Genomic DNA, 27,171 nt, shown 5'->3' with positions numbered 1-27,171 from the left:
TTGTTCTGTTTTTATTTTCTCTTTTCTAGATGTATAATGTTTGACCACATGTTTCCTCTGTGCGAGTTTCCATGTGCCTCCATGTGTCACTGTGTAATGTGCCTTCGGAGACTTCGGCAGCGTTTGTCTGTTTACCACATGAACATAACTGTTTTGTGCACCAACGGCAGTTTTATCTACGTGAAAAAACCTTTTAGAAGGGGGGCATACGTGAGGTGCACATAAGTTCCTCGAAGGATTTGTGGACGCGGTGCGTCGACAGTGGTGCGTCGGACAGCGGAACGCTGCGTGTGCCAGACCAACGTTGCGCGTGTGCGCTTGCGAAGGGTGTGTGCGAGGCGACGGCGACAAAGAGCGTGGCGAGCACGAGGAGCGGTGTGCTGACTTGTCAGAAAAACGAGGTGTGAAGGAAGGCAGCGCCGAGGAAGTCGGGTGATTCAAGCATGGAGGTGGCAGCCGTTGGACGTTGGGTCCGTGCTGCCGTGGACCTTCTTTGGATCACTGATGCAAGCCTTCTTTCCCTTTCAAGCTTGGAGGAGGCAGGCGATGGATTGAGGGTCCGTACTCTTAAAGGCACCCTTGAATAGCCTGCGTTAAGCCTCTGGCGCTTCGGGGCCGCCGTCGACGGGATGTGGCTACGATTCTCCTGCTGCTGCCAAGTTCTTCGGCCTGTTTTATGGGAAACCACTGGCGTCTCCCCGTGTTCTTCTACGCTCATACCACCACGTGGCTTCCTTGCCCCGCTTTCTTTACGCCATGCCAGCGACGCATCGCACTACAGCCACCTGCGTCTGCCCATTCTGCAAGGCATCCCCGCTTCACCTGGGAGGCTCAGTACGTTGTGAACTTTCCTTTATTTCTATAGTGAGGTCCGCGTGTTGAGTGTCTTTTTGGTGTTTTCGTTTCGTATCTTCTCTTTTCCTTTAGTAATAATAATAATGTTCATTATTAATATAATGATGCGTTTTGTTTTCTTTCATCTTTTTGTTCTCTTGTACTATTTTTCGAATCTGCACGCGATAGTGTTCCCCTTCGTAAAGCCAGGGATGCTCTACCAATTCGCGACCGTATTACACAAAAGCATTCATAACGTCAGGATTTCTCGAATTTGCTTTCGCACATTCCCCATGAAGAATGCGCAAGACAGGGCCGATCAACTGGCAGCAGTTTTTTTTCCCAGACTTTTTTATTTCACGACTATTACTTGCATGGCACTGGAAGTTCTTGTATCCGTACTAGAGATGCAGGCTGCTCACCAGGACACGTGTTCCACTTTTGTTCTTGAGTTTAAAAATCACTTAGCAGCAATAACGCCAAACTGCCGCATGTGCATGACCCGGATTAATCGATGACAAAACCCAATCGGCTGGAGGATCATGCCTGAACACGTAAAGACAGCGAGCATGAAAGCGTTGACGCATGGTAGGAAATGCGATCTGGCTGATTCACCAGCCGCCATCAGCGCCATGGAGTTAGTTGGCAGGCATTATGGCACGTGACGCAGGCTTGGTATTTTCGCTCTGGTTTGACGGAGATCGCTAGTTAGACGACATCATAAAAATGACGTAGAAATGAGGAAATTTCGCGAGTGATCTCGAGAGTTTCATCTCCGATTTTCTCACGGATGCTTAGAAAAAAAAAAGTCTACATTGCTTACAGGCAATACTTTGAAAACCTTTAATTTTTCTATTTTCGCTTAAAATCTCTAGTTATTTCACAGATACAGATAGTCTACCAGACACACAGCAGCGAATGGCTCGAGAATAATCTAAATTCTTAAACACGCAAATAAATCGCACAGCACACGGTCATTTTTGCAATGTGACTCCGTCGATATATGGCCGCCAGTGTCCGGATTTGAACTCGTGACCTTGGGCAGCGCTGCAGAACGCATGTTCCCTGTGCCACCACGGCGAGCCTGATTAGGATCGACGGAATGGGCATTGCAATGCAAACGATGACAGCCGCACCGCCGGTTGGTGCTGCTTATGCTGTGGCCCCGCTTGTCCACCAGTAACATAGGAACTGTGCCCTACACACCGCAACCTACTGAAATTGTATTGCAAGGCGCCGGTTGTAGGCCTCTTCGCTCCCTCCTCCCTCCATGCTCAACAAATCGCAAGACGTAGTACTTCGCTCTGTTGCTCCCGTTCCTTCCTCTACGGTGTTTCCTCCTCACGCTAGCGTTTCAAGCATGCTGCAGGGTACACGATGCGCTTTGCGTGATAGCCCGTGCAGGTGTCTACGTAGCTCGTGACTACTTGACACAGCATTTATGTTTAAACTTACATTGTTTATGTATCTATAGATCTCGTGAAGGATGCCGCATCTACGCCTCCAGTGTCGGCTGCTCTATTGGTTAGCAGGGACAGGGGCAGCAGCATGAGGCGCTACATGGAAAGCTGAGGATTATGACCATCTGAAGAATTTCGCACTCATAAGGGTGCAAATCACCTTGTTCCCAGTCGAACACCCATTAACACTTAGTGGGAGCTAAGGAAGGGTGCAGAGATCAGCACCATTGAGGAAGGCTGCACAGCATAAACATTTAGAGGCTGTGCATTTTAGAGGGGGTTAATCGGGCAGACATGGGAGAGGCCTTTGCCCTGCAGTGGGTGTAGTCAGGCTGATGATAATGCATCACTTCTCATGGGTAAATTAATGTGAAGCACCCTTTCAGCGTGCACTAGTAGAGGTGTCAATAGTTCCCTTGAATTTAAGCGGAACCAATACACCTTCTAAAGTTTTACGCTGTGCACCATTCCTTGATGGTGCTGATGTCTGCACCGTTCTTTAGCACCCAGTAGGTGGCAATATGTGTTCATCTGGGGACAAGTTGATTTGCACTCCTTTGGGTGACTAATTGTTTAGTGTGTACACAACGAGACATCGAGATTGTCCAGAATGTCGAAAGCGATGCCATCATGTCTCGGGGCATGAAATTATCTGGCATGCAAAAGCATCTTGACGGGTCCATGGCTGCCAGTACGAATGGCGCACACCACCGCCTCTGCTCGCTCGACACTGCTGGTGTTCGTCTCCGAGAGGGACTTGGTGCGCACTCTTCAGCTGTGTAGCTCCATCACCTGAGGTCCTTCAACGACGATAGACTTCTAAGCAATCCTCTTGTTATATTAGCGGGTATCTAGGCAATGCCCTGCCTGTTTTGGCGGTAACCCTAGAATGTCCCCGCGCTCGCTAAGCACGATCTATAGCGCGACCCGACATACTCCGCAAACGAATCGAAAATGATTAGTCGTGATGTGTCACTTCTCGTTGTTAGAATGTGACTCGGGCCGCTAGATCGCGCAGCACGAACGAGGCTTCCGAGAGCGTCACAGCGCACGCTAAATTTAGCGGTGGAACAATACAGCAGATGCACGTCTTGCTAGGCGAAGTTTATTGCGCACATCAGCTCTGCGAGTATCGAGATATTTAAGCTATCGCTCTTACCTGCTTGCCTGCTGCTTTTCGTATTAACGCAGTAATGCATTTATCGGCGGCAACTTCAACTCCAATTTTCCGTCACGGTTCCGTCCACGAAGACTGCAGGCTTCCAAAAAATCAGTTTCAAAAATTATCCTGCGTTGTTGTAAATGTTACTTGAAATAATGTCAAGTGAAGCAGTACGAACTGCAAACGGTTTTTTAATTAGTACCTACAGTAACGACATTGCGAAGGCACAAGCCTGTTAGTACTGAGTTCCTAGCGCGTGCGTCCGGGCGCCAAAAATTAGCGCCGCAGCGCGGCAGACAGCCGTTCAAAAAAGAATCGCGGTGGTGGCTCCATATGGCGCCACTTCTCCGCGAAGTGGCCAAAATACCAGTAGATCAGGACCAATGAGCGCGTGTGCACTATCTTCTCAAAATTCTCTGCTCAGCTAACCTGGAGCTCGTGCTTGAACGACCGTATCAGCACAGATCTTCGAATTAACCGAGCCTTTGCAAGCTGACAGCTCGAAATATCCAGTAAAATTCAGCTTAGACAATAGAGCGTTGCAGCCTTTGTAGGAAATGACAGTGATTTCGGATTATGCGATATTCAGTTATATCCTCATTTACCTACTCGCCTATCGGAGTCCTTCGTGAGATTAAAAGGTACGGTTGCGAGCAACATGACAGGGGACAAGCTTTTTGGTTAAAATTTCGAATGTTATTTCATCTATTTGTACAAAATTTCTAAGTTGCTTTCAGATATTTTATGCCAAGAAAAAAATTATAGAATGTAATAAAATGCAGTTTTAGGTGTGATTAAGGAGTAATAAATAATTAGATGTTCAAACTTCCTTCCCGCTCGCGTTGCTCGCGACCGCTCTTATTCGATAAATTAATTTCTGAAAAAAATTATCAGATTATGATTGCGCGTGGTGCAGACTTTCTACTTACTGCCTTTAGCAAAAAAATTTCAGCTACATAACTTGGACTTAAATACTTGCTTGTTTACAAAGTTTAACGGCCCAAAGAGACACAACACATGCTATAAGGGACGGCGTTGTGGAGGCCTCTGGATAATTTCGAATACCCTGGTTCTTTAATGTGCACTTACAACGCACTATACACGGCAAGAGTGGCAGATCGGGCTAGTTGGTATTTTTCCATAATGCGATACAGCGCGAATAAAGACGGGGACGAAGCGACGGGACCTCTAGCATTTCGACTCCATCGAAATTTGACCTCCGCAGCCTGGACCCAAGTCGTGTTTTTCGGGCAAGAAGCCGAACACCATAACCACTGAGCCAGCGCGGCGGCTCGGACTTATTTACTGACTTCTTGGTGCCAGGGATAAAGCTTCAAAACGGAATATAGGTTTGAAAGATATTGATTCTTGAGCGCATAGTACAACCATCGTGTACAAAAAGACGGACTTTTAAGCATGCCTGCAGCCACGTGAAGAAACTTCTATGCCGCTCCGCTCTATTTCATTCATTCAGCTCTTTACGAAAATTAAAGCATCCTCGCAATCACAGTTCAAGGTTTAATTGCTAAGCACTTCGTAAACACTTACCGTTTATCACGTGTGGAGAGCTCTTATTACTGCATGTACGCTTCTGGCCCTGACGGAAGCCATGACGCATCCCGTAACACTGCAAGTGTGAAGACTAAGAGGAGATGTTCTCAATGTCCAGAGCATCAGAGAATCGACAGTATTACAGAAACTTTGCCACAGAGGTTGCTTTAGCTTTCGTCTCTTTAGCAGTGCTCTCTGAATTACACGCGGCGCTCTTCGTTTTGCATTGCTCATCGCCCCACACTAAGGTGCTGTGAGGTTTATGGAACGCAGTATTGATGCATAAGCTTGACATTATCAATGCTTTTGAATGCAGTCCGTGACAGAGATACCATGTAAGCGCGGATTGCACGAATTACATTGAGTACCATTAAATCTGAAGCAAAATAATCTTGGTGCTAAAGATATATTCGCGAATGTTTCATTTCAGAAACTGATCACGGCAGGTGTGCGCCAGTTCTATGGGCATGTTAGGACGTCCATCAGAAAATGGCGCTACGTCAGAGCATAAAATCTTTCATTGCTAAAACGAGAGGATCTTGATAGTAAGGCTGTTCAGCTTTCTGTACAATAGTGGCGCTTTAAGATTTCCGCTGAAAGGCACCAGTCGAAGACAAATCATTCTGTCAGTATGGTGGCTAGAGGGTTAGCGTTTTTCTACCTCCCTTTTCTATTTTGTGCAATGAATGGCCCTATCCTTCCTGTAATTCTCTCCGTCGCAGATTGGTACAGAGGTATTACACAAGGAGATGGCAGCTTCTGGACCGTCTGCAATGCGCATATCCGTTGGGTGCGTTACGCCGAGGGAAGGTGCGCCATCAATGGACACAAGAAAAACACTGAATAACCGCAAATGCAGGTGCGTCTGTCTACAGCGTCATGCAATTGCGAAGGTTGTAGTTCTGCTAACTTTACTGCCTGGTTTTCTCGGCCTATGTCGAAATGCCGCGCTGTAGCACAAATGCTCGGTTAACAGAACCGAATACAAAGCGCTGTCTCTTTGAAAAAGCTGATTTAACACTTGCGTTACAAAAAGCTGAACGGAATCCCACGAACGCATTTCACCCACATGCAAGTGCGCAACAGCAATCTCCCTCTTAAAATCATTCTGCCGCAGATCCTTGTGTCCTGGCTATAGACTTTGCAGCGGTAGGGCACCTGATAGGCCGGTGTCCGGAGAAAGTACTAGTTAGAAGGCAGAGAAACGGGAATGGCAACAAAGAAATTCTTGTGGCTTAGCACTGCTAAACACAGAATATTGTGCGAAAACAGCTCTTTTACTGGAGGACACCAACGTGACGCACTTGAAAGCGCAGCTTTGGTGTCCACGAACCCAGGGAATCAGTTTTTCGTTTTACCTTTCTTCAAAATAAGCAGAGTTCCCCCTTTCTTTACAGCCTAATGATGATGAATCAACATTTATTAAGCCCGAAATAAATCGGTGGCGCAAGCAGGTACAAGACGGGGTTTGTCTCTAGTTACGGGATCCATATGTTTCGAGCAGCTCCTGGCCCCTGTGCGTCAGTGCGAGCTGAATCGGTAGGGCGGGGCTTGATAAGGAGGTCTCCCATCGCTCAAGGGTTTGGGGATTGGGGGTGTTGGCGGGAAGGGAAGGAGGGGGGTCTTTAGTTTTGTGCATTCTGCCAAGACGTGCGGCAGGGTGCCCTTTTCTCGTTTGCAAAAAAGGACCGATCATATCGTGTTCCGCAGGGTACATGCGGTTCATCAGTACGGGATGCGCTAGCGATCCCGCCTGCGCTCGACGCAGGATCGTCGTTGTTGCCTGGTGAGTTTGGGGTGCGGTTCTGGCAGTCTGCACCTTTCCTCGCGGTACAGTAATGTCTCGAAAGCTGGTGACCGGGGGCGGTAGCTCTTCCGGCTCGTGCTCGGCCCGGATTGACATTTCTCGGGCATGGTAGTCGGCGATGATGTTGCCTGCTACCTGCGAGTGAGCCGGGACCCACACGAGCTCTATGGCTCTTCCCGGAGGCTTGCACGTGGATAGAATGGCTCGGGCCGCGGAGGAGATCACCCCCTGCGGACGCTTCCATAGGCTGCCTTTGAGCCGGTGACCACGGTGTCCACGCTCGGCTCTGCGAGTGCAAGTGTCACAGCCGCTTCTTCGGCAACTGCGGGGTCTGTTGTCTTCAGGGACGCGCTAACGATCAGCCTGTCTTTTGACGTAACCACCATCGCTGCACGGTCACTGTGTTTTCGGAGCGAGGCGTCCGCGTAGAGGACCCTGGGGTTCTCTTCCAGCTTCTGGGCTATGGCTTTAGCCCGCGTGGTGCGCCTCTCGTCGTCCTTGCCCGGCGTCATGTTCCGGGGAGGGGGCTTTGTCTGAATGGTCGTCTTCCAGTCCTCCAGAAGGGCCGCCTTGATGGGTGCTGGCTCGATCTGCCATCCTATCTTGCTTAGGACTGCTCGTCCGTGTTCCGTGTGACTGAGCCGGATTCTATGATTAGAGAGGTGGGCTTCGATGAGCTCCTCCGCCGTGTTGTGGGTGCCCATGCCTAGCAGTCTCTGCGTGGACGAGTATATGGGTATGCCCTGTGCTTGCTTCGTTGCCTCACGAAGCATCGTGTTTAGGGTGTCTCTATTCGCCTTCGTCAGTTGGAGATACGGGGCGGAGTAGGTAACCCGCGACACGACGAACGCGCGTATCAGGCGCATGGCATCGTCCTCTTTAAGGCCTCGGTTTCTGTTAGGTACCTTCGGAAGCATACTAAGTATCTGTTCGGTTGTAGTATTGATCTTAGTGACGGCGGCGTGTGCCTTCCCGTCGCTCTCAAGTAGTAGGCCGAGAATGCTAATCTGCTGTATTGGCTTGATGACCGTTCCGTCGATGGTGATGATCACGTTCGGCGGCAGCTCCTTCTTGGGTTTTCCCGGTTGGGTCATGAGTAGCTCTGATTTCTGGGGAGCGCAACTCAGTCCCCACGACTGTCGGCCGAGATATGTACAATTAATGCGCCATTTACTTTCCCCCAAAACCAATTTCAGTTTTCTACAACGATGCATACACCAATGCCTTTCAGCCAAATGAACGCCAGCGGCGTATTGAACAATAAAAAAATTGGAATGGCTTTTTGAGAAAAGGAAATAGCCCATAAATTTTCTCACTTCTCGGAGGACAGCGAAACTGCGGCGTAAAGGAAAAGGTAAAGGAGGGAGTGAAAAAAAGGCAGAAAGTGGTGCCGCAGTGGAGACCTCCGGTTTAATTGCGACCACCTGGGGATCTTTAACATGCACTGACATCGCACAGCACACGGGCGCCTTTTGCCTCCATCGAAACGCGGCCACCTGGGCCGGGTTCGAATCCGGGTACAACGGCTCAGTAGCCGAGCGCCTTGACCACTGAGCCACCGCGGCAGGTGGAGTTCCTTTTCCTTTCGTGACTTTTGTGCGCAGAGGGAAGGTGTTATATATAACGACAGGAAATGCACAGCGCGAGAGTGCGTTGCACGTTAACGCCAGGCGTCACGGGCTGCGGCGCAGCCTAGTGCTCTCGTGCAGTGGACAGCGAAGCTGTTCTATTCACGCCATCTCCGGCCCGAAACCCAGTAGCGGCAATATTGAGTTTATTTCTTCAGGTATTATTGAGGCTTGAGACTGACATCGGCTTTTCAGGGTTGCTTGTGATGTAAATATTTCACATTAAAAAAGATCAACACTGCAAGCTTGTTTGTTTGTTGTTGCACGCGCCACTAGGGCAATGGACGAAAAAGAAGACTTGTATTCACGCGCGTTCTGGAAAACCGCCTTTCTCTCGCGCCAGCTCTGACCACCCAGAAAGAGACGTTTGTAGCCGTCACTGTTCCTCCAGGTTGCGAAATAAGGCAGGTCAGTTTACGATGCGACGGTCAAGTTCGCAGAGCAAAGAGCGGAAGACCAACTCCAGCCAGTCATCGGCACCCCTGCCATTGTCATCATCTTCAAACGAAAGGTTCGAGACTCCCGAGTTGGAACTGGCGAGCCCCGGAGCCTCTTACAGATTAGAAGATATCAGCTCCGCTGCCAAATACAGCGCAGCCTTAGTCCAAGCCGAAGGTCGTACCTTCCGCGAGGATCTGCAAGATGACGTCGAGCGCCAAGGACCCGTTGCTTCTCCAGATAGAGCCTATGGCAGGGGTCGCAGTGTGACCGACGCCTCGGAATGCCACTACGGCCTAAATGTTCCAGATGGAGACACGGAACTCGCAATGCAAAACGACAGTCTCAGATGCCAAGGAAGACAGCAGGTAAGCCCCCTGGAACTTGATGACGACTCTATTGCCCCCACCCTTTCAAAGGCACTGGACTTAATCGATGAAGGAGCGGCGTCACCACTTTCAGTGCCACTCGCCCAAATCGAGACAATGGACGCAGCAGACTACAAGGACATACATGACGAAGTTACCGTTTCTTCGCGATCGGACAAAAGGAGGAGCGTGAGAGCCTCCTCACCGAAAGGAAAAGACCCCCATTTGAGTCGTTTAAAAAATTGTGAGCTTCCCACCTGTACTGCACTCCTTGGCCAAAACATTAGGATGATCGGCCCGGAAAGTTCAAGGGCGGATTCATGTGGTCGCCAGTGTGAGGAGTCCAGCAGTCCGCCCAAGCGCCGACTGACGCCGTTAGGGTGGAGATTGAGAAAGGGAGGGCCTACTGAGGATGAGACTTCGCCTACCGTTGCTTCAGGCGAAGGCCATCCAGAAGACAGCGATGCCACTTCTTCGAAGAGTGCGTTAACGCCATGCAGCCCGCAGCAGCCTCCAGTTGAAGTAGAGAAGGCCAGTTGTTCTCAGAGTCAGACACCGTCTCCGCCACCAACCTCTGCCGGGCATTCACCGAGGCGTTCGTGGACCTCAGTATTGACCAAGCACGCGAGAGGTCGCAAGATGCCGAAGGCCACCACCTTGTTTGCCCTGCTGAAGCGAGCTTCGAATTCACCCTCTCGGGAGCAGCCGGTGCTCAAAAACATCGGTCGCCTGAGTTCAGCTTCCGACATGAACTGGGCCTGCGAGGAACCGCAGCCAGAGTCTCCATCCGTTGGGATTTCTGCCGCCCTTGTTGATCCCAACTCGCACAAGGATCGCAGGGACGTGTACGTTCACGGCGAGGGGGACGACACCAGCCTGCTCCAGGTTCAGCAGGTTCAATTGGCTGCAGATCCATACGAGGGTAAGCACTGCAGAATTGCGCAGGCAGCAGCAACTATTTTTCTTTGGCTGCAGATCCATACGAGGGTAAGCACTGCAGAATTGCGCAGGCAGCAGCAACTATTTTTCTTTTATAGTACGAAATTACATTACTTCTTTCGACTTCAGAACAGGTGGCATAATACGGTCATCTGGGCTGTTTTTCTTACTGAATAGGCCACCAACCTCATTAGAGGTTGAACACTTACAGTTTTTAACATTGTGAATTGTTCGGCTTAACATCCCGAAGCGATGCAGGTTCTATGCTATGCGAAACAGCTTGTTCAAGGACTAGGAATTTAGTCTGATCTGCCTGGAGTTTAATTTGCGCTGACGTGCATAGCACGCGGGAATTTTTGTACTGGGTCTCCAAAGCCATAGGTCGCCGCAGCTGGGACCGAGCACGCGATCAGGGCATTAGCACACGAACGCCAGCGTCCCCGAGCTTCGCGGTTAGGCTTAACATTTGGCTTGCTGCTTTGACGATACTATGGTGAGAAGCAGCTGTGCTGGAAAGACTGCAAAAAGAAGGGTTAAGCACTAGCGCTGCTAGTCGACTGAAATTTTTTTACGGCATCAGGCAATAATTTGAAAAGTGTTGTGAGCGTGTCTTCGCCTTGAAAGCCAAAGTAAAACTACAATAAAAGAATCTCGCGCCTGAAGACATCTGTAGCTGGTTTGGGGAGCATAATAGTCATCCTCCACTGTTCATGGTGGCTGGTCATTCTACCATCTGCTGCTCATTGAAACAGAGTAGGATAGACGTACGTTAGACGTAAATAAGGCCTTTTTTAGTGAAATTGGAGCATCCCTAAATTTGCGTCGGAGGAAGTTTAATATGGGGCTGGCTTTAGCCGATATATAATTGACATGTGTATTCTACGACAGGTATGCAGAGAAAAAGACCCCCAAACAATTATAAGTTTTACAGAAGGTATGTCTTCGCTTCCAAGAAAATAGTCTGCTTGGAGAAATTTCTTCCTTTTCGTAAATCGGACGAGATTGTATTTGGAGACAATTAGCGCTATATTCCATTTTTTCACCAAGATAACACGGAGCTGAGGTCATGTGGTAGAGTAGCTGCATTGTTTCCGAAGAAATGTTGCGGTAGATACAGCATTGGTCTGCATAAACTGTGATTTTACTTCAAATGTTGAATTTTACTTGAGAAGCGAGAAACTGCGAGGCGGCAGTATGTATGCATGCTGAGCGGCTCCGTCTCCCTTTCAAGCGAACGGCGAGTCATGTGGTTAGTCATATGGACACAGTTGGCGAGGCGGTGCGGGGCGGTAGCTGCGGCGAATCACGTGGTACGTCACGTGGCTGACACATATCCACTCCGCCACTTGAATGCCAAATGTATCGCGCCGGTGACCTTGGCTCGAACAGGGTAGGAAAGCTTTCGCTTTAAAACACTTCTGTGTGCAGTCAGCTGTTCTTGATCTCCTTCGTCATTGTTCTGTGATCTACGCTGTCCTTCATTGCTGTAAGTGTTAAATTGCGTTTGATGAGATGAAGCGGTCGCAAAGAATCCCAACGTTATGTAAGATTAGCTGCATTTGTTATGGGTATCTTTGTTTTGCCTACAATATACTTTAGGGGTCGGAGTAATATCATGCTCAACAATTTGCTACGCAAACCTACATTGATTCTTCAGTCTAAGGATATCCAAGAGCTTGAGGCATCGATCGCCAGGAGCATGTTTATGCGCAATTAATCTTTGAATATGTTGCTCTTGCTGATAACGCCAAACTGTTTTCGCAGAAAAAATATTTTCTTTTTGAAATATGCAATGACGCATCAAAGGTACTAGATTACTGATTATTTAAATGAGACTCAATTAATCAGTTTCTCAACGGCCTGTGGACATCGAGTGTTTTCTTCTCGCAGTTCAAACTTCAAAACCGCCGAGGCTCCTACGTCTAAAGGAAAAATCATTCGCCACCCGCTTCAGAAAGTCCCTGAAAGCGATGCTCATTGCATCCGCCATGATATTAGCAGGCGTGCTCATCGGCGCCGCCGTGCTGGCGCAGTCTGTCGCCTTTCGGCAGCTAAGATTGATGCGCCTAGCCGAAGACCTGAAGCAGTTCTGCACGGGTGGCGCCAAACCGGAAGAGGCAGGAGGCTGTGTTGCGGCCGTGGAGCAACTTTCACTTGCCATGGACTGGTCCGTTAACCCGTGCTCGAGCTTAGACCAGTTCGTGTGCGGACACTGGAGCAGGTGGAACTCACGACGACGCTCTTACAAACAGGTATTCATGTGGACAACTGTCCTTGTAGTTTAGAAGCGCAGCCAACGTGTGTAGTACGATGCACGCCCAGGAAATAGGGCACTGTGGTCTTGAAAACGCGCAAGCCTTTATATTTAAGGTCGAAAACTGTAATGAGCGACAATCATTCCTCTTTTGAAGGTAATGCTTTGTTTGGTCAAAGCGCCCTGGCAAGCAGTGTTTTAGGGAGCTGCATTTTAAACGCATCAGGTTATGTTCCTTTACGAAGTGCCAGGTTTGAATTTAACGAACAAATTCCTCGTGGTATGCAACCCATAACGTTTGCTTTGTGCATACGCCCACACTTAGGTTGAACGAAAAGCAAAGGGGCTGTGGAGGGTAAGACACAGGCACTCAGGGGCTGATTTATGGGTCACTGTGGAAGGAATTCTTTGTAAAGGCTTGAAGCGAGGGTGCAATTTGTCGAAGAAAAGCCTTCTTTGTAATTTTTCTCCTAAGTAGAATTTCTTGCTTGTTGAGGGGGGGGGGGGTGCTTGATGAGTGCACAAAGCTCCGTCGAGACCATTCCTCCGTATCTTAAAGCATTGTAATTCAAGAGACAGCGTATCTCGTCAGTGAATGCTGGTTACTGTAGAGCCTTATCAAGCTCCGGCCTAAGCGATGCCAAATGATGGTAGGGGTCGTATACCCATGTGTGACCAACATGTCGTGATCAACATAAACGTGCAGACTGCAATCAGCCTGCGTTGACCGAGGGAGTCTTTTCAGATGTATCACAATAACACTCATTTTACAGCGAAGAAGTTATTCGTGTGTACTCGAAGCCACACACTACTCCCGCTGAACGGCGCACAAGGGGCATGGTGGCTAGTAGGAAAGGGCGACAGGCTCTGCAACCGGTGCGCGACGTATGTTTCTCCATCGCAATGGTTAACAACAAACACTCTTAACTGCTTGAGAGCACGGTTGTCGTTTTGCGTTGTATTTCGTTGCACACTATGTACGGAACCATGGACTGACCCGCCTAGTATTCTTGCAATTTTAGTGCAAATCCGAGCGTGACCAGTTCAACTTGCCTCCGGAGCTTAACCACTAAAGCCCCAAGTTGTTTCCTGTTAAAAAAGTAAACTATTTCTTAGATTTTTAGGCGCTCACTTTTTTGGTCATGCGTATTCTCAAAATATTTTGTCTGATTGCTTCCTGATTGCTATGAATCCAAAATAAAAATAAGAAATCTGTTTCGAATAGCTTTCCCTCAGTAAATGTAAGTTATGAGAATACGGGTTCTGAAAGGCGCGGTAGTGATTTCCATAGACTAAATGGTACGGAATATTGTCACCAAGTGGTGACTGGAGTCCAGAGAGCAGAAAGGCTGCGAAAAGGGTGTCTAAACAAAATTATTTATTTAGGCTCACTTACGCCCACAATGGACTGAATCAGTTGGCGGAGGCGTAGCAACAAGCGTGCTCGGCGGTCGTCGAACAGAATGCCCGCCGCTGCCGGCCGCGCTCAATTTAAAGCTGATAGCGAACTTTCGAGATAAAGCGTGCAAAGTTACTAGAACATTCTGGAACAACGTACAATCAGCTCTGCCTGGATGCGATCAATCGAGATAAATCTGGTCGCGTCTGGATTCGCAAACAAAGCAATAAAGCGGCGTGGCGGCAGCTTTGAAGAATTAACAAACAAAACCCTGCAAAAATTCACGGCAATATAATGGAACCATGCAGGCTGATGAAAACGCCTATCCGGCCATTGGTATTGATAGGAAAAGAGCTTCGGCCTAGGGGAATTTGACTTGTCATTGAAGGTACTGGTGGTAACGACGAGCAGAGCACGGGCATGGAAGTTTAAAGAAGACCTTCTGCTTACATAGAAACGGCGGTGAAAGCGGATGCTTTCAAGGCCAATTTACAGGTGTTGAACAAAAAGAACTTCACTTGCCGCGATGAAAAATATTTGTGAATAAGTGAGAAAAGGAAAATTTGGGAAATATGTTTTGCAGAAGCACTGACGTCGTGGACAGCTAAGTCTCCTTAACATACTTAGCCCATGGAAAGGTATTGAAAGTGGGGCGTGCGCCTTCTTTCGGGCGTTGCATTTTTCATAAATATGTCGCTTGTTTTGGTAGGCTAATCTGTAACGTTTTCCTGCTTCGGCTAGAAAACATGTCAAGCGAAATGCGTAACAGTCAAAGCCGCCTTGGACATCCCGCGCAGAGCATCATCATGAGCTCTGCTGCAATTTGAGAAATCTTAAATAATATGAGCAAACTATATGCAACCTAGGTAGTACATTTTATATTGAAAAGGTACAATGTGGTCTCTATATATCTAGGAGAGCACGGCCAACTTGACAGCCAGCATCCATGAGACGTTCCAGCGCGTCCTGCACAATCTGGACCTGTACAGCCACGAAGAAAGGATCATGGCCGTCTTCTACAACAGCTGTCGCCCGTTCATCTTTAGGAGGAACGAGCGGATCGCGACGGCTGCAGATGTCATATCTGCGTTGGGCCTCCGGCACATTGCGGTGACCACCAACGAGCCGCTGGTCATGGCGGCTCTTGTCGACTTCGTGGTGGGGTCCAGTTTGCGGTCAGGGCTCTGCTCCATGATCAGCCTGTCTTCCAGGGCAGGGAAAGTCCACGTAAACATGGGACAGAGCCTGCGTTCCTCACTGGGCGATGCTCACGTTGTTCCCTTCCTTCGTGAGGCACTCGCTTACATGGGTCTCGGAGATGAAGCTCTGAACCCGCTTCTCTACGTCGACGTCGACGTTCACAGGTGAGGCAAACACACCTATGTGTCCGCGTGTAAGGGACGCACTGCGCTGTGAAAAAAGCATGCTTGGTTTTATCGAAATTATTGCTCAAAGGCCGTCAATATTCAGTTTTGTCAGTGTTTTTAAATGCAATCGGTCGCTATGTGCCCTGATTTGTGCACAAAGCCTCCGCATGTGGCACAAGACATAGCAGAGTTCACAGTGCTAAGTTAGTGGGAGGTAATCTAGCGGGCAAATAAGAAAATAAGCAATGCACCCTGGCATTTTTCACACAAGCTATTTTTGTATTAGCGAGATAGTGTTTCCGTAGCTCTAAAATTGGTACAGTTTTCTAACTATGCATCATTTACGATGGCAAAAAGAACTTCAAATCAGTTACAGCTGTACCTGCCATCATGTATGCGGCAGTCGTTGATTCTGCTTGTACGAGGCTGACACCGAAGGTGTTGTACAATTGTTTTAGAAATTATTGCCCCTAATTACTAGAAAGAACATGTTATCTTGGTTTTCCAGTTTGTTTTTATTTTCCTACGTAGTCCAGATTACTACGTATACATTTTCTCGACCGATCTGGAAGCTTGAAAATAACCCTATGGTAGATCTCTGTTCTAGTCATATAGACACACTACTGTAAAGATCAGCTTCGATGTCTCAGATTGGTGGCCCCGCATTTTTTTTCTGCGTCGAAACTACTGGGAATCCGCAGGAGCCAGATCAGGTTGTTAAGGTGAGCTGAGAAAAAATTTCGGCCCCATTTTGTAAGTTTTCCCCACTTCTAGACAGGCAGCTTGAGGGCATGCTTTGCCGGGTTGCGACGTAAAATTTCTTGCTTGAAGCATAACGAGGAACGGGCGACTTAGTTTCTTTGATTTTTGAACGTATTGAGTGAGCATCAAGCCGAAGCTAACTCGCGCAAGAGGCTTCTACACGAGTCGTGGCACATCCAACAAACAGGGAAGAATGTTAATCGCTCTCCGTAGACACTTCCCCCTTCTTACATCTATACTTTGCGGCCACTGACCCGGCAGTCCTCCACACGAGGGCTTAAAAAGCCAAGCGGCGCCTCCCCTGTAGTCACACCACGCAGAAGGGACCAAGCCGGTTTCGAAGCATCCTGTTTTTTTCTGAAAATTCACTACGTTGGCGTCACTCATCTTCCTACTAAAATAAATTTCCCAACCAGACGAACTTCTGTCAAATGTTTTCTTTTGAGTATTTTTTTAGAATCTTCACAGTTTCAGCATTAAATCCAGTGAAAAACAGCATGGCTGGCACTAATGGATCTGCACCTCCCAGTGCCGTGGAAAGAGTGCTCAATCTGGAGCGGTTCGTGAACGTCACTGCCGGAGTCCTCGGGAGGCGAATCTTCTTCGGTGCCAGCTTTGAGGAAGCTCTCAACCGCGCTCTTCCCAACGGCGTTCCCGTCCACACGGCCGACACTGTGGTCTCCGCGAGGTCCCTGTCTGAAATGCGGGCAACCATGACTGCAGTGGCCGCAAAACCCCACACGGCATACGTCTACACCTCACTGGTCCTGGTCGCCCAGGTGAAGAATACATGCCTCTATTGAGCCCCACGGTTGTAAATTGACTCCCCCTTAATGAATCGCAGCCAAGAGCGACGTTCTCAAGTTGCCCTTCTGGACAGTGTGAAGCTTTAGAGGAAGCTCTGCATCTTATTCGCAAACGCGGTTTGGCATACCTTATTTTGACGCATCATTTCAAGGTTTATTCGCCATTGATCGATCCTCAAAGAGCTTATTTCAATGTGGAACGTATATGGAACTCATCATTACCGCGCACCGGCTTGGTTTCGGGCTATAATAACTTGGTAAGTACTTCAAATACCGAGACATGTGGACAGGGAAAGTGGAAAATGATTGTAATCCCAGCACACAATAGGCATAATCCCCCGGTCTTTTTTTCGCAAGCGTGTATTATTGTTGCTTGTGTTTCGTATCTCAAGTTACTTTTAAATTATATTTCCTTTCAGGTAAAAAAGAAAGAATCAAAAACAGCAGTACCGTCCTTTGATACCCTTATTTTCATGCTGCAACGAAACGCGGCATTGACCCCTGCACTTCCCTATTCTCGTCTGCGTTGGGAAATATCTACGCTAAATTAGCAGAACAAGGGCACTTTAGAATGATCAATAAGGGGCAGAAAAATAAAAATTCACGAGGAAGAAATATCCTGCGTTAGTATGGAGCCTGAAAGCATATCTGTGCATATGGACTAATCGTGCACCGATGTCTGCTTGTTTAACGAGGAGCCCATTGAAAAAATCAACAATTGCAACTAAAATCATTTAAAAATATTTCGGTTAGTGGTGGCCTGAAACCGATTAATAAGTGCCGTTCTTTATTGCTTATCTTCGCTTATAGACAGTTCCCAGGGACGTATCATACTTTTTTCCGGCAACAAAACAAATACAAGCAGTAGATGATGTTACCAGTAGCAAGAGTTACCTTCTTAACAGCTTGATATGCCGAGCGCTACGTCACAAATAAGCACGTGTGCTACGAGGGGCGCCGAAGTGCAGTGCTCTGGATCGGCTCACTTCGGCCAGCTTGTTTTCATATGCCCTAACATTGCACGGCGCATGTTTATTTTTGCATTTCGCCTCTACTCAGTTGCGGCCACGACTACTGAAATGCGATCCCGCGACCTTGGATTCTGCAGCAGAGTGCCCTTGAAACCGTTCCTCCAGAACAGGTACAAATCGCAACGACGACATAGTGGTTAAAACCTCGAGAGAAAAAAAGAACAACTGCCGATGTGGTTTCCCAAAGTCCTGAAGACAATCTGCCGGAGTGCAGAAGCGGGCCGTTCTGAACTCTACTCATCCGACATCCTCTCACTGTAGTCACACCTCTGACTCTGTCATTGTCGCGCTTTTGTCACTCAGGTCATGAAGTACGCCTATGTTCTTCCCCACGGAGACGTCGTGAACGACCAGTATTACATCACCAAGACGTGCGTGGAAATAACGGGCAACCACTTCAAGGCCCTGTTCCCGCACTGGGTGACTTACACGCTGGTGGGACGGACAGGACTCGCCGAGTTCCATGTCATGAGGGAGTCACTGCGGCGAGCTTTCGCCCGTAGTCCCACCGCGATGGAGCTGCGGCTCAACGAGGCTGACTTGGATGATGTACCAGTTAAAATCATCGGTAAGTATTCTTTTTTGTCCTCCGTCGCGAGGAGCTGTGATTGTGCCTGACAGAAATATTCAAGCTGGTTGCGAGTAGTAATGTGATTTTACTGTTTTTTTCTTAAATGGGGAAGACATAACAAAGACAAATATGCATGTCATACTGACTGCGCCTGTAATCGCATTATCAATAAGAATGATGGATTCTTCTGAGGTACGTATTATCCTTGAAATCTCTTAGGTCGTAGAATTGGTGGCTCACAAGGTGTGAAAGTAAAGTAAGATTAGCAGTTGCAATTTCGCAGTGTTAAGAGAGATTTCTTCCATATAAGCATACTACGCTACACTTTAGCCTCGTTGTAGCCAAGTCGGAAGGTGTCCGCGATCCTTCCTTATCCCCGTTGACTTTTTGCGTTGCGACCCTGCAGCCGCTACTCTCGCATAAGGTGACAAACTTACGTTCCAAAGTGTACTGGAGCGGAGGTTTGTAATGTTTGTTTATTTATTCTCAAAGCCGCTTACGGCTTTACCATTTAGCTTGTGACAGAATATGCAGCCACATTTGCCTGGAGTGATAACAGCCACCCGCAACTACTTGTACACTATTGGAGGTTGTTGTAGCTGGTATCTCTAAATTTCTTCGTCTGCTTCCAATTGACAACGGCCGAGTGTATCAGTGGTTCTGTTCATCGATCTCCACCGAGCCCGAGTACTACTGTCTCCGCTGCCGCGTTCTCTAGTTTTTTTTTTTGTGGACGCAAGTCACGTCAATAAACGCTTTCTTTTTGGAAGACTTTCGGTGCCTTCCTGCCTGCTGAAGTCCCGTCACCGCCACGCGTCATCTTTCAGTACGCCTCCGATGTTTGTTGAGAGAACCTTCAACAGGCGCACCGCACGGCCGTGATGCGCGCGAAGATAGTTCACGAAACGGGCATGTAAGCCTCGCCGAAGTGCGGTTGTTTCTCTCGCGGCCGCGACGTGCATTCAGCGTGAAGAAAACGACTTTGTGTTCCATTCGGCCAATTTTCGCCTCTTCAGAGATGTTCAGGAGTAAAATTGCGTGATAAGGCAATTGTTGTAGATTTGCGAAAAATCCAAGAGCCAATTTAAATTGCTTCTTTTACAAATGGACCGATTGCCCACTCTGCTGCTGAAGAAAGAGCCGAGAAATCGAGATTTTTCGTCTAAGTGAGATAAATGAAAAACAATCCTTGGAGGAATTATGCCGTAGGTCAAAGGAAGAGACTATTTAGACATAATAAACTCTGTTTTCGTTGCAGTATGCCGATATATGCAGCTGCTAAAAACAGTTTGTGGCCGAAATTTCCGCGGGATTACAGGTTTGGTCGGCTTACTTGGAACACAAACGTGCAGGCCGGCGAAAACACTTTTGAGGACAGTGTGTTGTGAAAAATGGGCTCGCCAGATCGAAGGTTAACGCAAAGCCCTTTGAAGCGGACTCATGCTGGTCTATACAAGGAATCTGATCGTTACACAGCGTTAGCTCTTTGGCAGCCGTGCCTGGCTTGCGCGTCGCCGTAGGCGTCGACGTAACCGCACCCACCGGTTAAAGCACCAACCCATTGGTTAATGCACCCACCGTTAATGACATGCACCCATGGGGTGGATGTCATTAACGCACCCACCGGCCATTAACACACTCACTTTATATTACGGTTTCGTTCTTAAGTGTCGTAGAAGGGCGCAAACCTGCATCAAGGTTCTTCGTCATATAGTGTTTCTTAGCGCGCGGAGGAACTACTTTGATTGTGTCCTGCTTCTGGTCCCCAGAAATTGTCTTCAACTTCAGTTGCCACCACTGTCACAAATACCGAGTTTGGGAAAACAGTGCCGCGCTGCTTATCGGCCATACCATGTGACCACGCCGCGAGAACGAAAACTGTACTGTATACGGCTCCTGAGAAGTGTAGTGAGCTTATCGCAGGTTATGTAGAGCGAAGAGCGCCGAAAACATAGATATTGATAGAACACAACAGTGCAGTGCGGATTCTTTGTTCCGCATACGATTGAAATCACAAAATAACCACGGGAACCCTCGTACGGCAGCATAACGCAGCGAACAGCCAATACAGATCAGTGCGCTATTGTTCAAAGAAGTGCTTACATAAGTTGAGAGGAACGGTACGCCGTTATCGTAATGCCCGCTCGCTGACAAATCATCTGGATAAAAGCACCGCGCGGGCTCCCATTCAGAGGGGAAATGTTTTTTTAGCGTTGTGGGTAGTGCTAGACAGAGTGTGTTATGGGCGGTGACGTCAGTTCACCGCGTCGATAGGGTTCTACAGAATTGACCACCGTTAGATATCAATATACTGAGGACAAAATGGACGCTGTGGTTCGCTCGAGGTTTGTTAGAGCCCGCTGGAGCAAGATTTGTGTTTGTGAAATAGAAGCATCCAATTGGACGCCTTCTATTGCAGCTTCGAATGGTAATAACCACTCCTAAGTAACTTTAAAACAAAGCCTGTTGCTAGCTTTAGGTTCTCCGGTGCGCGGTTCTTTCGTGTGAAACTTAGCTAATGTATCTGCAATTTATCTAAAAAGCGTGCCAAAGTAGTTTGAAATGAGGAGAGCCTGCAGGTCTCATCACTCATTTTCCACCTGCCGTGAGAAGAGGAAGATCTCAGGCCCTGTTAACTCAGTCTTTATAGCTAGTGTAGTCCCCTGTACCACGCTGTCTTTATATGAATAATAAATGTACTTTAATTAAGGCTGCAATTTATTGATTTGGTAGTCATTCGTTGTGAAAAACAGTTCGGGAAGAAGGGACACAGAAACACAGACACGCAACACAAGCGCCGTCTTAGTTTTCGTGTGTCCCGTCTTCACGCGCTGTTTTTCACAGTGTATTGAATGAACTGCATGAGTTTTTTTTTCATTCCTGGAGCGTGTTATTCCTTTCTGTTGCGAAGCCTATTTGTGACTTCACCAACTAAGGCTGATGGTGGCTCATGAAGATAAAACAACCCAACTTTTTCCCCAGGTGATCGCAACGTATCGGCCTGGCCTCCCACTGCTCCAGCGGGACTAGCACCCAAAGACTACGACCACCACTTCCTCCTAAATGTCGTCCGAGCGAGCCGGGATGCCATCGACACCGACTACGAGGAAGATGCCGTCGAACGCCTACTTGCCGGGGAGATCGTGATCGGAGTAGTCAACCACCAGATGGAGGTTCTCGTGCCGGCCAACTTCCTCGCGAAGGACATGGCGTACGCCTCTTCCGGACCAGCAGTGAACATCCCAACGGTCGGCGTATGGTTCATGACCCAGTGGGTCACGGCAGCTGTTCTGAAGAAACAGTTGAGAGACGGTGTCTCGTTATCCCGGGAAATCTCGGCAGCAAGAACGGCTCAGGATGACGAACTCCCGAGCAACCGAGAGAATGGAGGATGCATCCCCGTCAGCGCGCGAGCTGAGAACAGCATCGAAGGGGTCATTAACCCACAGGAGCTGGACCTGGTGGACGTAGTGGACGACAGAGCGGAGTGCACCAGACAGGAAGCGTCCAAGGTTCTCGAGAGGGATGTCTCTGCTATAGAAGCAAAGTTTCTCTTCTTTGTGAACTGGGCTTTGGACGTGGCTTTCCTGGCTGTGGAGGCCCATCACCGAGAGCTCTATCCGTGGTGGGGGTGGTGGTGGGACGACCGCAGGAGCAGGCAACTGTTCCTCATGCGCTTCTGCCAAACACTGTGCGGTGATGAAGCCGATTTGGACACATGCAGGTACCACGCCCAGCGGTCTCAACAGCTGGCCCGGGCGTTCCACTGCGACGGGCTGCCCGTGATGAAGTGTTAGTCGCAGCGAAAATTTCTTAGCAGGCAACTTTTTCATTTGTTTCTTTTATATGTATATATACACAAGTCTCATTGGTATGCGCGGGGACCATTTTTGTATACGGAAAATTATAAATTTTCGGAGCCTTGATAGCATCTTCGGTGTTAGGGCACGAGTTATGAAAAATCGTCTCACATACTGTTTTCATTTTAGTCTTTTCCAGTTTCACTACCTTTATGGGCAAGTGCTGCTCTCAGCTTTGGAGCTTCGATTTTCTCCTTGAGCTCATTATCGACAAAGAATCAGTTTCATGTCTTAATGTGGACAATTGCCAAATTGGGATTGCCTTGATACGGTTTGTCTAGGAAATGAACCAACTGCAGATCTGAGCTGTCGCTCAGATCTGCAGTATTTTGGCTATCTGCAGTCTAAAGTAAGGAGAACACGTGTTAAAGTTGTTGTTTTTTTAACTTAAATTCACTCTCAGTTTTTATTATATATCTTATTGTGTCGTCGAGGTAGACCAGCAGTGAATGACTTAGTATTTGACGTAAGTTAATAGTTTGCTGAATCAGTTTATACGGCCGAGATGATCTGACAGCCATTGTATACAGCGCGTTGTTAACAGCGTCTTGCAATGTAAGCAGTTTGTAATGAATTTTTCATGATTCTGTCCAAGCATAATTGAAATATAAATGGGTCAACTGGACACCTTCGTTTTACTACTTGCCGTGTAGTGCCTGCTTCACTGCGTATTTCAGTGTTCACTCTATAAAAACATTGACATGCAATAGGCCTTAAGCTCACTGCTCGTGCTGGATATTTATTGTGTTCGTGATATTTTCTGTGAATGCTTAACGGTCATCCCTTTGATTATTACAAAGAATGCGGCGAAGAAGTTAGTCCGACAGCACCGGGCAGACAAAAAAGATAACCTCAATTACACAAAGGATAACGAGCTTCGTCTGGCCAAACAAGTCGGCCATCGGTTTGCTTTCCAACAACAACCCATACGCAGCAATTCCGGACAAAGCATTTTCGTGCGGTAAACAGTTTGTGGACGCAATTTTTTGAAATAATGTAAGATTTTCTTGTAACAATATATGTGGAGATCACCCGATTTAAGTCGAATTTTTTTTCGATTAACGTTTTTGCAATTGTCAAAAGCGTACCCAACAGGTTTGCGGTGCCAAGGACCACATGGCGACGTTCAACGAACTTACACAGTTTCACCGCCTGGGTCGAAGCACTTTCCCACCCCCGCACCCGGGGCTGAGCCGAGCGGCGGCGGTGCTGTTCAGACAGTTACAAACTGGTTCCTTACCCACCTCAGTGTTAATGAATCATGTTTACCCGAAGGTATACGAGAGTGCTGTGTGCTGCGTGTGCCAGCGGGAGAGGGCCACCCTGACCCACATCCTATGGGATTGCACCAAGTTCCCCGACAAAACATCGAGAAGTACAACGATTACGCCGCGATTCGCGGTTGCTGCTGAATTCAATTACCTCGAAATCCAAACCTGGGTCGTAAAGCAGGTCTCGGCGGCTCTAAGAGAAAGGCAGGGCGAAACCGATGGTACGTTGCGCCTCAGGGCGACCGACCGCGGAAGTAACACGTGCTGGATTTGAATAGGGACCACCCGCTGAGAAGGCGTCAGGGCTCACGTCACGGCGCCATTTAGTCATGGAGTCGTTCTGCAGGCGACTTAACAATGTTGCTTCCTCCTCCTCCTCCCAAAATTTCTGGATTTTTTCTCACATAAACCACGCCTTACGCTTAATGGAGGTGACGTTATTGTACCCTGCCTACACAGCCTAGAGATTCGCCGCAGACGGCTACAGATAAAGATCTCGACTGCAGAGCACTGCACCACGAGATCGCATCCCGCGTTCTTGGCCCCATCTGCTGTTTGTTCCAGGTCGCTTCGCCAGCGTGATGTGCCTGTTTTCAGTCGTACCGACGACCAAGATGTTAATGACTATATCTCGTCTTACGACTTCCTCAGCACACATAATAAGTGGGAGGACGTGCTTAAGCTCAACGACGCCATCTTCTGACGCGAGTCTCGACACTGTGGTATGACATTTACAGTGCCGACGTGTCAGCTTGGGCACCCTTCGAGGTACTCTTTGAGGATGCCTTCGTTCTCCATGCCGTCCGCAAGCTTTGAGCCGAACACCCCTGCTCACATGAATATTTTAATGAACATTAGACTTTATGACATGATTTTACGTCCGGAATTTGTCATAAAAGGCGCTGTTTGGTCAAGAGGGCGATGACGTTACAAGGTTGCATGTCCATGGCGCGAAAATTTTAAAAGTGAGAAACAAGGCGAGTGAGGCGCAACCAGGAAAGCGGGAGACAAGCAAGTTGGAATCTCATCTTAGTGACGGTGGAGGCTGCGACGCCCCCACGTCAGTGTGCAGCTGTCTGTCGTTGAGTGTGGACATGCCTCAGGCAGCTCCAGTTAGCATGGAGGTTTGCGGTCATAATGCTGTGGAATTGTACTCTTGTGGGGATTTTAGCGTGCCCATAATATATCCAGTGCCAAAGCTTGGGCCAGTTAATAATACCAACTCCCCGCTAGAATGTTCAAGGAGTGGTGTAGAAGTGGTGAACCACGCACGGCTAGTAGGAGCACTTTCACGCTTCTCCTGGCATTACTTTCTGAAGGTGTGTATGGCACTGAGTGCAGTCTGCTTTGTGGTAAGTGATCTAAATGGAAATCTTATTGCCCTCAGACCGTGTCAGCAGTAAAATCATTCTTGTGCGTTTGTGCTGCGCAATCTGCTGCACGAAGTGCCACATGTGGTGCATTGCATTTGTGCTTGTGGAATGACACTTGAATATTATATGTGCAAGGAGTTAAAAGTGGTTTTAACGTAGTTGCTCACGCGGGAGGCTCAGACGCTTTTCTCATAGTGAACCTTGTCTGTGTGTGCTCGCGAAGGCTTCAAAATCCTTGGTCCAGGGCAAGATCAGCTCTATATGAAAATATAAGGAGGGGCAGAGTTTGAACAAAACAATGGAGCTCCAGCAAAGCTCAACTAAGATGTCAACAAACGATGGAAGCTCGTCCAGTGTCCGTACTAGAACAGAAGAATAATGATGAGTTGGATGTAGTCGATTTTGGCGATAAATTCAGCGCGAAGGGACGAAGGACACAGAAAGGGGACAAAACAAGCGCTAGCTCGCAAGTAGGTTTTATTAAGAAGGAACACAAATATATACATACAGAAAAACGACATAGGTGCGATAGGCACGTAGTACAAAGATAGCGAACAGGGCACAAACACCTACAAAGCTCAGAACCCAAATACACTGCGCCACAGATCAAAAATGTGGTAAGGTGATAAGAAAAATAAGGAGGTGGCAAAGCTGGTTTCAAAGAAACTACCGTGTTGTACCGGCATCGCGATCAGCGCACGCGAGAGATTATAGAGGCGTATATTATCGAAAAGAAAAAAGATGTCTGGGTCAGCACTCCCTCGGTCACGTTATTTGAATGAGATAGGATTTTTAGTTACGTCATAACGTATTAACTTTTTGATCTGCGGCGCAGTGTATTTGGATTCTGAGCTTTGTAGGTGATTGTGCCCTATTCGCTATCTTTGTACTACGTGCCTTTCGCACCTATGCCGTTTTTCTGTATGTATATATTGGAGTTCGTTCTTAATAAAACTTAGCTGCAAGCCAGCGGTTGTTTTGTCTCCTTTCTGTATCCTTCGTCCCTTCGCGCTGAATTTAGCGCCAAAATGCCGTACTGCAAGACGTGCACTAGCCTGGATGCGCCCAGAACTATCAGAAGCAATGCTTTTGCTGGAGACAAGGAGTGCCTTCTTTGTAAAACTATTACATTCATTAGACTTTCCAGGAATTCCAGTCACATTGCCAAAAAACACGTCCGTTGTTGTTGTTGGCCTCTGGTGGAATGGCACATACCTACAGTGGGCGATTGGCCAGGGTGCCTTGCACTTTCCGTTTTGATGGAATGGAGCGCGTTGCTCTTCCTCGACTTCTGCAAACCGATGTGCACTGAAAACGCGATGAACTCTTTCAAAGTGGGAAGCCGTGCGTGTAATGACGGGACGAATATTATTGCCTTGTTTACCTTGCATTTGGCGCATGATGGCCTTAGCCGCCTATGTGCCATAAAACCCACCAAAACACAATACACAATATTGCCTCGTTGTTCTGGCCGAAGCCCTGTGATGAGCTTTACTTTGCTATGAGGCAAGTCCAACGCGCATAATTGGATGGAGGAGCACAATGGTAAAGGGTGGGGATTGATCGGACGATTGGTTCTGCCCCGCGCGGCTGGCTAATGCTCGAGCTAGAGAGTTTTTTCTTTCTTCTTCTCCAGTCCCGCTTGGGCCGACATCCACATGGTTTGATGGTATTCTTCCAGTTTTAGACCCAGGATCTTAGCCGCCAGCAACGGTCTTCGTCCCTCGGTAAAGTTGCGGCATGCCTGTTGCGAGTCGGTGACGACCCCACCCTGTCGGGCTGCCTGATGACTAGCGCCACGCTACGGTTTCAGCCGCAGGTAGGCTTTCTGCCCTGATGAAGGCTGCGAGGGTCAAGAAGTTATGTCTTCCGTTTACTGCGACTACCGCAAACAAACCCCCTTTTGAGTACTACGCTCCGTCCACGTACTGGTCGCCCTTGAATCGAGTCGGTACCTAGCGCCGTAACCGCTGGTTGTATCCTTCCCCTCCCAAAAAGCTCAGGACGGAAGACGCCGTAGGTCAAAGACTTATGCAAATAAATACATTCCCAAACCTGCAAAGATATATCAAAATGTAGCCACTAACATATCGTGGTGTCTGCCCCTGGTGCGTCGACATACGTCCCACACCATTCCGCACCTCGTGGGGCGCGAGTGCAAGCCCAGCAGCTAAGAACGCCAGCACGTCTTTTGAGCGGTGGGAACTGCAGCTGTTGGCGACACCCTGTTAGGACAAGAAGCGATTTCCCCGCATGTTGGTCGAGCAGCCACGGCTAGTGGAGTCCTGGA

General features: G+C 48.2%; 2 protein-coding genes across 2 annotated transcripts; both read left to right on the top strand.

Moving 5' to 3' along the window:
* Positions 1–8,861: 8,861 nt before the first annotated feature.
* Positions 8,862–16,772, top strand: LOC144102629 (uncharacterized). The gene is made up of 4 exons (XM_077635849.1): positions 8,862–10,170; positions 12,078–12,439; positions 14,756–15,204; positions 16,499–16,772. Exons 1-4 carry the CDS (start codon positions 8,862–8,864, stop codon positions 16,770–16,772), a joined length of 2,394 nt encoding a protein of 797 aa, XP_077491975.1.
* Positions 16,773–17,641: 869 nt separating this feature from the next.
* Positions 17,642–22,254, top strand: LOC144100564 (uncharacterized). The gene is made up of 2 exons (XM_077633470.1): positions 17,642–18,374; positions 21,360–22,254. The coding sequence occupies exons 1-2, from the start codon at positions 18,113–18,115 to the stop codon at positions 22,172–22,174; spliced, it is 1,077 nt and encodes a 358-aa protein (XP_077489596.1). The 5' UTR covers positions 17,642–18,112; the 3' UTR covers positions 22,175–22,254.
* The last annotated feature ends 4,917 nt before the right edge of the window (positions 22,255–27,171 follow it).

The sequence above is a fragment of the Amblyomma americanum genome, chromosome 8 (assembly GCF_052857255.1).
Source record: "Amblyomma americanum isolate KBUSLIRL-KWMA chromosome 8, ASM5285725v1, whole genome shotgun sequence".
NCBI classification, from domain to species: Eukaryota; Metazoa; Arthropoda; class Arachnida; order Ixodida; family Ixodidae; genus Amblyomma; species Amblyomma americanum.
This window is presented reverse-complemented; position numbering and strand designations above follow the sequence as displayed.